Raw genomic sequence first — 12,033 nt, 5'->3', positions numbered from 1 at the left:
TTCCAACCAAAAGTGCCCTTGAATGTCAGTGATACCTGGGACCTGCCTCTGAAAAGCTTAGCAGCAATTTCCTCTCCTTTATATGTATACTCCTTCCGTTAAGAAGTGATAGAGTCCTGAAATAAGGAGATTTCCTGCTCATGTAGAAATAGGTTTTATGAAAAGAAAGGAGTTAAGAGTTCAATGTTTGTTGGCTGATGTGTGGCGGGGGCAGGGTGAGGCACAAGTGGTGTAGAAGAGATTGAGAACAGAAATTGTATTAATGAGCTTCTAGGGAATATGGCCTGAGAGTAATTAGTCTGGCTTACGTCCAGAAACCACATCTTCCCCAGGCCATGATTTGGCACATTTGAAATAGCAAAGGAATGTGTTTTTTTTTTTCAAATGTCTTCCAAATATTTTGATTTGTGACATCATTAGAAAAAGAGCACAGTTTTCTAAGTTGACTCCTTGAAATAAGACAAATCTTTTGGATTTACAGGCTCTTTTGTTTTTCTGAATTAATGTAATCAACTCTGTAGACATGCCCAGTATTTACTGAGCGCATACTGTGTTCCATAAACTCAGTGGAGACGTCTGAAAAAGGATAACAGTGTTACCATTTCAAGGAGTTTATAGTCACATTGGGGAGACAAGACTCCTGCATTTGCACAAGTAGGAAACGATATAAGATAGGATATTATTTGTTGTAAACTAACGTAATACAGATTGTTTGCACTGTGAACTTTAAAGGAGAGGTAGTAATTAAAATGAGAAGGAAGTTGCTAAGTGCTAGAAACTTTGCATATGTTACTCCATTTAATCTTCACAACAGCTCAGAGAGAGTAATGACCAACCAAGGCCCCTAAAGCTGCTAAATAGTAGAGCTGGAATTTGGTCCCATTTCATTATGACTCCAGAGTTCGTGTTCTTTTCATTGCTTCAGTCTTCACTGAGAGACAGTAGAGAACGAAGCTAAAGAGGATCTGAAAAGAAGAGTAGTTAAAAGGGATCAGAGAGCGCCTTCCAGAAACAGGAGCAGTATGAGCAAAAGCATTTAGAGGTGAAATTGAATAAGGATCATTTGTGGGGTTGTGAGAGGAAGGACTCGATTCTCTAAGGCAGGGCAGCCCCGTAGAACCTCCTGTGATGATGGCAGTGTTCTGTATCTGTGCTGTGCGATGCATTAGTACACTTGGTCCTCGAACTCTTGAAATGTGGCTACTGTGACTAAGGAACTGATTTGTAAACTGAATTAAATGATACCAATTTTTTTTTTCTTTTTTTGGCTGCGCCATGAGGCATGAGGGATCTTAGTTCCCCAGCCAGGGATCAAATTTGTGCCCCCTGCATTGAGAACTCAGATTCTTAACCACTGGACTACCGGGGAAGTCCCAGCTTAATTATAATATAACTAATCACGTGTGATTAGTGGCTACATATGGACAGCATAGCTCTAGGGATAGGTAGCCATTTATAGTTTTTGATCAGATATGGGATTCGGGGAAGTATCGATTAAAGGATAGTAATTTCAAATTTATTTGTAGGGAAAAGAATGGGTAAGTATTCAAATTGCATCCTCGCTTGGAGAATGATATAACTAATAAAAATATGGTAAAACTGTTTTGCAACTTCGTTATCTCCTGGTTTTTTAAATAGGGGCTGCGATTTATCCAACTGAAAAATCCTTGGAGTCATTTACGTTGGAAAGGAAGATATAGCGAAAACGATATAAAAAACTGGACCCCAGAGTTGCAAAAGTGTTTAAACTTTGATCCTCGAACAGCTCAGAAAATAGACAATGGTAAATATCTTTTTAATTTAATAATATTTGATCTTTAAATAAATAACATGCTTTAACAGTGTGAAATGTACTTAACTAACAAGTCATTAAGATTTTTTTTTAGACTAACAAAGACATCTGATTTTCAGGAATATTTTGGATCTCATGGGATGATCTCTGCCAGTATTATGATGTGATTTATTTGAGTTGGAATCCAAGTCTTTTTAAAGAATCAACATGTATTCACAGGTAACTTTTTTTGCACATTTCAGAATATACTTTATAGTAGTCTTCCTTTTTTCATTTAAAATGAAATTATTTGGGAAGACTAGTATTCTCTCTCTTTCTGTCATGCCCACAGATGACTATTGTGTAATAGTTATTCTCTTTATATGCTTCTTGGTTATGCCAAAAATTTAAAAAACAAGAAAACCCGATAACCTAATTGTATTTGAAACACAAAACAAAAATAGAATTTCAGTTTTGCTCTATGAGAAATTTAATTACTACTTTCTTTGTTGATTTTGTCCTTTAGCACTTGGGATGCTAAGCAAGGACCTGTGAAAGATGCCTATAGCTTGGCCAACAATCCCCAGTACAAGTTGGAGGTGCAGTGTCCACAAGGGGGCGCTGCGGTTTGGGTTTTGCTTAGTAGGCACATAACAGACAAGGTACTGATACCCTTCTTATATCCCATACAAAAATTCTTTTAAATATAATTAGACCATTGTGAGCAAGATATGTAACTTGATCACCAGCCTGTTTCATTTATATAGGTGGCTTGAAAATAGTGTTTACTTAGATAAATGCATATTTTCCTCAAAGGAAATTGGTCATTTATAATTATACACTTAAAATTTCATTCAAAAATCATCTGTGAAGAAAAATATGAGGGAGTTTATGCTTTCTAGAGAGGGTTTTAAGTGTTGATTCTATATGCTTAGAGCTTAACAATATTAACATAAAAATATGCTAAAGAGGGTTTGGAAATGTTGATTCATTGGACCTGATTTTATAAAAGGTAACCATAATTTTAATGGCTTTAGAGTGGTTTTTTAGTATCTTGCTTCATACAATATGGTCATCTATTGAAATGACAATTTAATTCAGAAAAATGACATTTTTTAATAACACTAAATAGAAATGCTCTTAAACATAGAAATAATCTCCTTCCCCTCCCCTCCCCACCTCCATACACAAACACACACACACACACACACAGGAGCATTTTGAGCCCATTTTCCTAACCATATTGGATTCTTTGTGCTTTCAGGATGATTTTGCAAATAATCGAGAATTTATCACAATGGTTGTATACAAGACTGATGGGAAAAAAGTTTATTACCCAGGTATGTTTAGTAAACAGACATTCAAACAAACATTAAAATTCTATTTGTGTGATTAATTTGAAAATGACAAATTTTATGTAGATAATATGCAGAAATTAATAATTATACTGATAGACTAATAGAAACTACTTAAAACAGATGGGTAGGTATTTATGCTACTTGTGTGTTTTGTTTTGATTTATTTTTAATTTAGAGACCTCTGGAATTTGGGATTTCTACACTCTTGCACATTGCTGTCAGAGCTTTATTTCTAAAATTTAAATCCTATCTTTTTTCCCTGATCAAAAATTCTGTGGTTTTCCATGGACTCTTGGATAAAATCCAAGCTCTTCAGGTTGATGTCTAAGGCTTTTTATATTCCGGCCTTCACCTCATTGTCCCTGTCCCCCTTTATCTCATGCCCCAGCATTTCACAGTGGGTCTGGCTTCTCCTGAACACACCATGCTGTTGTTGCCCCTGTTTTCACACAGTTTCTTCTGCCGAGAATCTCTTCTACCTGCCCTCTGCCCACATATTTCTTTTACCCTATTCTGTGTAATGAATGTGGTTAAGATCCAGTTTATGTTATTTTCTCTGTGATAACCTTCCTGCCAGGCAAAGTAAATCTTTCCCTAAGGCATTAACATACTGTGTTGAGACCATTTTGCTTTCACATTAAAAAAAAAAATTTTATCACTTCATGATAGGAGCTGTTAGTTGATATTCTAGTTTGGGAGACAAACAATAAGAAAAAAAAGACCTGATAGTGACACATATTTGTAAAGAAATGCATAGGGTCACACTGGTTACTTTGGTTGGGTGGCCATGGAAGGCCTCTTTGAGAAGAGATAAGAGGATCTCCGAATCACGAACAGGAGTCACTCATGCAAAGAAGTAGAGGAAAAAGCATTAGAAGTAGAGGTAAAGGCATTATAAGCAGAGGGAACAGCAAGTGCAAGGACCCTAAAATGAGGGAAAGATAGGTGTTTTCTGGGAACAGAAGAAAGGCCAGGAGGCCTGGGCAGTGTGGTATCACAGAAATGGTCAGAGGTTTGCAGGCTTAGATCACAGGAGGTCTATCAGCCCAGGAAAGGGTTTGGATTTTGCTCTAAGTGCGATGGGAAATCTTTGGAGGGTCTTAATCAGGAAAATGGCATTATCTGATTTTTTTTTAAGAAAATTCTTTGTAGAATATATTGGAGGGGACAAAAAATGGAAGCAGAGAACCCAGTTAGGTGATTTTATTTATGTGAGAAGTGACGGTGGTTTGAACTGAGGGTGCTGAAGTGGAGATGGGGAGTGGACAGATTTGGGTTTGGTTAGGGTTGTCAGGACTTGGGTTAATGTGTGGTCAAAGAGGAGTCAAGGATGATTCCTGTGTTTTGGGCTTGAGCCGTAGAAAGGTGTAACATTGACTGAGGTGTAAATGTTGGTGAGAGCAGGGGAGGGAGCAGAATTGTGGAGTAAAATCAAAAGTTAATTTTTGGTTTTGTTAAATTTGAAGTCCCTGTTAGCTCTCCAAGTGAAGGTGCCAAGTAGGCAGTTGGGGTTTTGAGCAGAATTCTGGGACAAGGGTAGGGCCACAGGTACAGACGGAGGAGTCGGGATAAGGAAGGCATTTGAAGGTAGGACTGTATATAAATCACCTACAGAGAGAGTTGTAGGTTCAGAGACAAACACCCAGCACCTGGCCCTTGGACTCTTCCATCTTACGGTTGAGCAGAGGGCAAGTTACCACAGAAGAATTTGAACAGAGTACCTGACGAGACAGAGTAAGGTTTCACATAACCCAAGGGAAGAAAATACTCCATGCAGGAAAGAGTGGACAGCTCCACCCATTGCTGTTTCTGAGGTCCAGTGAGATTAGGGTAGAGAAGAGACCTAGAGCCCTGGCAGCATCGTTGGCCTTGACAAGAACAGAGTTGGCAAGAGGTGGGCTGGAAGCCCAGGTGGAGTGGATTGAGGAGGGCCTGAGGTAAGGAAGCAATCACTGACCATTCTTTCAAGAAGGCTGTGCAGGGCTTCCCTGGTGGCACAGTGGTTGGGGGTCCGCCTGCCAATGCGGGGGGCGCGGGTTTGTGCCCTGGTCTGGGAGGATCCCGCGTGCCGCGGAGCGGCTGGGCCCATGGGCCATGGCCGCTGGGCCTGCGCGTCCAGTGCCTGTGCTCCGCAGCAGGGGAGGCTGCGGCGGTGAGAGGCCCGTGTACCGCAAAAAAAAAAAAAAAAAAAAAAAAAAAAAAGAAGAAGGCTGTGCAGAGAAATGGGCACTGATGGGGGAGATGGGATCAAAAGTGGTTTTGTCCAGTTTCGTTTTGCTTGATCATAGGAAAACATGGCCTTCTTCCCCATTATGCTGCATTGAGGGTATCCCAAGGTTTTCTGGGATGTGCATGGCACACGGTAGGTCCAATGATAAATGTCAAGTTAAACTAGCTAAATTTTCCATTTTTCATGTTGGTCATTATATAACCAAAAAAGCACAAATTTTGTGAGTATATTCCTAGCATTAACATGTTACATGGCTTTTGAATTTCAAACACCTTGTTACTCTTTGTACTTGGATTTTTTTAAAAACAATGCTTCCTCTCTTACACATAGTGACTTTGCCATTTCAGGATACTTTCTGGTTTCTAGTTTTATTTTCATCACAATACTCTGAGGTAAATCAGACTGTTCTCCATCTGACAGGAGAGTAAACTGAGACGTAGGTCACACCTTTCAGGACCACAGACGTGCCCATTCTTTTCCCCTTCACACTAGATCGCACCACCTCTAAGCTTGAGAGACTTATTACCTATTTGAGATACTAAAATTTTTTCTACAAATTACATTATAAATATTCAGCGTTCCTAAATAACCTCAGTGATATAGCATTGATCTTAAATGACTTAATTGACATGCATGAAATGATTTTATTGTATCAGCCTTAATTCATGAGACTGTGAAAGAATATGACAGGCAGCATTGTGTGTGATAGCAAAATATTGGAAATAATCCAAATCTCCACATTGTCTGAATAACTAGATGGAGGAGTATAAGTAAAGTATGTCCTATTCATATGATGACATACAATACTGTACACATGAATTTAAAAGGAATAAACTGTATCTATGTAGATCAACATGGATCTCAAAACTTGAGTGAAAAATTAAAGATAAGACATATACTGTCTGTTTTTTTAGATACATGCTCGTGTGTGTGTGTGTGTGTGTGTGTGTGTGTGTGTGAGAGAGAGAGAGAGAGAGAGAGAAAGAGAGAGAGAGAGAGAAAGTCTGAAAGGATGCCCATCAAGTCCATCAGAGTGGAATGTAATATTAAGGGTGGTAGTTAAAAGGAACTTTGTTTTATAAAGAAGCTAGTATGACAAAAAATATGTTAATTTAGTTCTGAGTGGTGGGAAATAGATATATGTTTATATATATAAACATATATATGTTTACTTATATATATATATATATACACATATATATATGTTTACTTCTTTGTATCTTTTCTAAAAATTTCCTTAAAAGAAAAAAAGTTAATCTTGATTTTAAAATCCTCTACCAGGAGAGAAAAATAAAACATAGGGCAAATAGCAGGGATTATCATATACCTCATTGGATGTATTCCAAAAGATCTCTTTTTACTTATTAGAAACTATTTCATTTTAAAGTTTTAAATTGCTTAATTGTAAAGTTTTAAATTGAAATTGTAATTCTTTAGCACAATATATTTTAAAGATGAATTAATTAAGGGGATGTCCATCCATTTAATTATTTTTCCTACATCAACCATAAAACTTAAAAACTAAAGAAAATAAAGTCCTGTCTTCTGTAAAGCTACTTGTTTATTTGCAGCTGACCCACCTCCGTACATTGATGGGATTCGAATTAACAGCCCTCATTATTTGACTAAGATAAAGCTAACCACACCTGGGACCCATACCTTTACATTAGTGGTTTCTCAGTATGAAAAACAGAACACAATCCATTACACAGTCCGGGTAAGTAAACCAACATGACAGAACAATAATAGAAAGTACATAACGTCTCTGCTTTGTAAGTGGGATTATCTACAAAAAAGGTTTATTTATAAAGATTGATCTGTATATTGTTGAGTGTGTGTTTATCTGTATAACAATTCAGTATTATGATGATGCTTCATGCAGAAAATAATGCTTTTGAATGGTAAAATTTTTATTTTGAATAACATTTTGAATGAACATTTTAGTTTTAAGAGCAGTAGTTTAGTCCTGAGGTAATTTGGTATGTTGGACTAATAAATTCACAGAGCAATAAAAGTTCCTTTAGTCTACATAATACTTTTATTGAATTAAAAAAGAAGACCTTGAACTTAGTGAAAGGAAATCGATTGCCTATAAACATGGCTCTCAGGTAGCTGGGAAGGTCATTGTAATTTTGTTCTGCATAGATTTGTTTGTGGTAGATCAGTCAAGAAGCTCAATTTGAATAGATTTTTAGTGACGAAAGGGACTTTGGGAGCTGCTTTCACCCCTTCATTCTTCACATGCAGAAGCCAAGGCCTAGGGAGATTGTGGTATGTCCTGAGTCATACAGTTAGCAGCAGACAGAGCCTTAGCTGCCCAACCCGCAGTTGTTTATTCCTGCCCTGATGCCAGGCTGCCTACAGAATCAGGACTATTATATATGCCAACTAATTTCTTAGTCTTCCAAAACATTCTTTCATCACTTTAGTGTTTTTATAAGCATAAATTTTATCACTATAATAATTTTTTTTTTTTTTTTTTTTTTACTCTAGGTATACTCAGCATGCAGCTTTACTTTTTCAAAGATTCCTTCACCATATACCGTATCAAAGCAGGTAAGAGAATTTTTTTCTCTGGGTCATAATCTCATTGAAATCTTAGAATTCCCTTTCCTTTTTCTCCTTTTCTCATTTTTTTTTTTTCATGTTTAACAATTTCTTACAAAGTAAAACATTCTGGGACTTGACAGGACTACAAGGGAAATGTAAATAGTCTCCAGTCTGGGTTGGAATACAAGCTCTTCAGTGAGCACCGTTAAGTGATTCTGTGGGAAAAAATTAATTCAGAGAAAGAAGACTAATACAAACCTTGGTCAGTAGGGAAGGCCAGTAGGGAAGGCCTTAAGCAGAATTTGAGATTGACTCTGCAGGGCGGTCTGGATGTGTGGAAGAGGATTTTAGGGAGAATTCTTGGCAGGGCAGACTTGAAGGCTGAGAGTTGGAGACAGGACTGAGAGTAGCAAAGTAGCCGGGCTGACTTGGAGAGGGATGCTGGCTGCCTGTGGCAATAAAGCCTGGAGAGAGAGGATGCAGCCACGGTGGAGAATTGCTTTTTTTCTTTTTTTTTTTTTTTAAGGTGCAAAGGAATTTTGTCTTTAAAGTAGAATTACAGAATGTGAAGTTTTGTTAATACAAAAGCTTTGTTTTATTAGATTAATGGAAAGTGGAGTGGTCAGAGTGCCGGAGGATGTGGAAATTTCCAAGAGACTCACAAAAATAACCCCATTTACCAATTCCATATAGAGAAGACTGGGCCACTACTGATCGAGCTAAGAGGACCAAGGTTTGTGATAAATAACTTTCTTAAATTAATAATGTTATATTAAAAATGAGTTTAGTGGAACAGAATACGGTTTTGAAATATATATATGTGTGGACACTTAATTTATGATTAAAGAGGAGTGAGGAAAGGGCACCATTCAATAATGGTGCTAGAATAATTAATATCCACATACCAAAAAGGTGATTAGACCCATGTCTCACATCCAATCTAAAAATCAATTCCAGGTGGATTACTAATACAGGAGATAAGAACCTCAGGATAAGGAAAGACTTAAGACACAAAGAGCACATAAAAAGATTTGTAAATATCCTACATTAGTAAGAAAAAAGTCTGCAGTTTTTTTGTTTTTTGTTTGTTTTTTTTTTTTTGGCTATGTCCGGTCTTAGTTGCGGCACACGGGATCTTCGTTGAGGCATGTGGGATCTTTCGTTGCGGCGCATGGGCTTCTCTGTAGTTGTGGCATGCAGGTTTTCTCTTCTCTAGTTGTGGCGCGCAGGCTCCAGGGCACATGGGCTCTGTGGTTTGCAGCACGCAGGCCCTATAGTTGAGGCGCACGAGCTCAGTAGTTGTGGCATGTGGCCTTAGTTGCCCCGCAGCATGTGGGATCTTAGTTCCCTGACCAGGGATCAAACCCGTGTCCCCTGCATTGTAAGGCGGATTCTTTACCATTGGACCACCAGGGAAGTCCCAAGTCTGCAGTTTTTAAAAAATAAAAATAAACAAAAACTTGAATAGGCATGCCATAAGAGAAATAATCCAAATGGCCAATAAATTGTGTAAGAGCCAAAAATTAGAAAAGCCAGTGTTCATCAGTGGCATTTAAGATTATAAAACAGTCATACAGTAATAGAGTCCGCCATAACAATGAAAATAAATTACAGCTCCCCACAGCATGGGTAAGTCTTGGGAGCAAGGCTGAGCGACAGAAGCCACATAACAGGATATGTGACTGTTTACTTGTTCTTGACTTCCACTTGTATGAAGTCAAGAACAGGTGAAACTAAACTATTGCTGAAGGATGCACACTTAGGTAGTCAGACTATAGACAAAGCAGGAAAGTGATCACCAGGCAAGTTAGCTCTGGGGGACAGAGGCGGTGATCAGAAGGGAGCACACAGGGACTTTGGCGGTGCAGAGAGGGTTTTGTTGACTGAGGTGGGGGTAACCCAGGTGTTTGTTCACTTTATGAATTATTTGTTAAGCTGCATATGTGTTTTATGTGCACTGTGTTATATTTCACAATTTTAAAAGGTTTAAAAAATACAGAGAATACAAATAAAAATAGTACTAGCTTCTAAATAAAACTAGGCTTAATTTTGCCTTCCTGTAATTAAAGACTATTTCGAAAGAAGCTAATAATCCTTTAGATAAGACTAAGCTATTTTTCCACATCATTTTAAAAGCCTTTACCAGTTTGATAAGTGAAATAAGGTACCTAATTGCCCTTTTGTATTTCATTACCATGTAGCTTGAATATGGAAAAATGTTTATTGACAATGTGTATTTTTTCCTTTATTCATATATTTATTCATGTCTTTTGACCATTTTTCTGTTGGACTCGTCACGTTTTTCTTAATTGTAAGCGTGAATAAGGGTACGTATGTAAAGGTATTAACTCCTTCACATATTTGCAGGTATTTTTCCCAGATTAATTTTTTTTATCACATAGAAAAAAATTTTTCTTTATAATCAGATCTGTTTCTTTTGGTTTATTTTGCTGTGGGCAGGAACTGTCACCCTAATATCAAATAAATTTTTACCGTATTTTCTTCTAGTTCTTTTATGGTTTTATTTTTTACATTATTTTTTTTAAGTCCATATGGAATGTATTTTATATTTGGTGTGAAATACAGTTTAACAATTTGTTTTCTAAGCTTTTGTCACCTTATCACCACCTACATAAGTAATCCTTTCCCTACTGATTTGGAATGCCATGTGTACCATACGCTAATTATTTCTGTAAATTTAGATCTTATTTCAGGGTCCTCTCCTGTTCTACATTTTCTGCCTAATACACTATTTTATCATTTAAATTTAACATTATTCTCTGAGAGCCTGTGGTAAAAATAGTCTCTTCTAAAGTAAGTTTAATAGAATATTAATCTTTATGGCATCAATTTAAAAACATAAATGGTGTTTTCTGTAATTAAGAGTAAAAATAGTATGCATGTGTCTCAGAGTGTTGTTTCCTCCTACTGAAGCTTTAGAAGCATGTACTTGATTTAATGGTCCATCTGCACTTTAGGTATAGTTATTTTGGGTATGTGTTTGAGATGACTTAATAACAGCAATAATTTGTTCTTTTTTACTGCTAGGCAATATAGTGTTGGATTTGAAGTTGTAACAGTTTCTGTGGTGGGAGACCCTGGTCCCCATGGCTTTCAGAGGAAATCTAGTGGTGACTACAGGTAATGTTGGCATTTTGATTGCTATCTAATTTACACTTTACTTTCTGTGGCATCATCATCTGAAAACCTTGTTCTCATTTTCCCTGATTATAGGTGTGGGTTTTGCTACCTGGAACTAGAAAATATACCTGCTGGGATCTACAATATCATTCCCAGTACTTTTTTGCCTAAACAAGAAGGACCGTTTTTCTTGGACTTCAATAGTATTATCCCCATCAAGACAACACAACTTCAGTGACAGAGAAACCTCAGCAATAGCTGGATCTTATACTCACCAAACATCATCTCTTCAAGTGAGGACACAGATCTCCAGGACACTGAACACAATCAGAGCAGAATTAAATCTCTAAAAACGTTCCTGTGGAGTCTGGTGCTGAAGTCAGGGTGTGTGGTGAGAATTGTATGTAGTCAGAATTACCCTGTGTCACTTGGAAGTACCATTTACATGGTTTTGTGTATATATGGAGTGGGCTTGCATTTAGGGGCCACATTGTACAAAAAAGTGTAGATGCTTAAAGATTAGGCTCAGTCAAGCACTGAGATAGATGCCCTTGCTAAGAGGGAACCGAGACCAGACGAGGAAAATGAGGGGTGTAGACTCACTCACTGAGTGGAACAGTAGGCTGGGATAATATTCTGAAGTATTTATGTTATGTTGTCTTCTTGGCAGAGCATGTTGTTAAGGTAGACCTGATTGTGTCCTGAGTCTCCTGTACATCCTGGGCACCTAATTATCAAATGAATCATGTTACCATGAGATTTTTAATTCTGCATTATTTATGGCTTTAAATGTTTACTGTTGCCCATAGGTTACGAAAGGATAAAGTTTTAATACTAATTAACTTAGCATGAAGATGCTCATGCTTAAGAATGAAGGTTGTTGAAGTTAGATACCTGTCTCCCATTGACTCATGTAAAGAGAACTGAGATATATTCATCAGTGTAGTTTTTATCAGGTTGATGAAAGTAGTAGTCTGAGACAC

The 12,033-nt window shown here is 37.4% G+C and overlaps 1 protein-coding gene across 6 annotated transcripts in view; it reads left to right on the top strand.

The window, feature by feature from the left end:
* Positions 1-11,288, top strand: part of CAPN7 (calpain 7) — a gene marked incomplete at both ends in the record, with an annotated part of 38,061 nt that extends 26,773 nt beyond the window's left edge. For 2 of the 6 annotated variants that reach the window (XM_079705125.1, XM_079705123.1), the window contains 9 exons: positions 1,639-1,783; positions 1,912-2,011; positions 2,298-2,433; positions 3,036-3,111; positions 6,931-7,076; positions 7,853-7,915; positions 8,512-8,642; positions 10,958-11,050; positions 11,144-11,288. In XM_079705125.1, the coding sequence (XP_079561251.1) occupies positions 1,639-1,783; positions 1,912-2,011; positions 2,298-2,433; positions 3,036-3,111; positions 6,931-7,076; positions 7,853-7,915; positions 8,512-8,642; positions 10,958-11,050; positions 11,144-11,288 (1,035 nt within the window). The remainder of the gene's footprint in view (positions 1-1,638; positions 1,784-1,911; positions 2,012-2,297; positions 2,434-3,035; positions 3,112-6,930; positions 7,077-7,852; positions 7,916-8,511; positions 8,643-10,957; positions 11,051-11,143) is intronic. The other 4 variants (XM_079705128.1, XM_079705126.1, XM_079705124.1 and 1 more) reach the window with 3 other exon arrangements.
* Positions 11,289-12,033: the final 745 nt, after the last annotated feature.

Source organism: Hyperoodon ampullatus (assembly GCF_949752795.1).
Source record: "Hyperoodon ampullatus genome assembly, chromosome: 5".
Taxonomy (NCBI): domain Eukaryota; kingdom Metazoa; phylum Chordata; class Mammalia; order Artiodactyla; family Ziphiidae; genus Hyperoodon; species Hyperoodon ampullatus.
The sequence above is the reverse complement of the archived record's forward strand: the minus strand, read 5'-3'. Positions and strand labels throughout refer to the sequence as shown.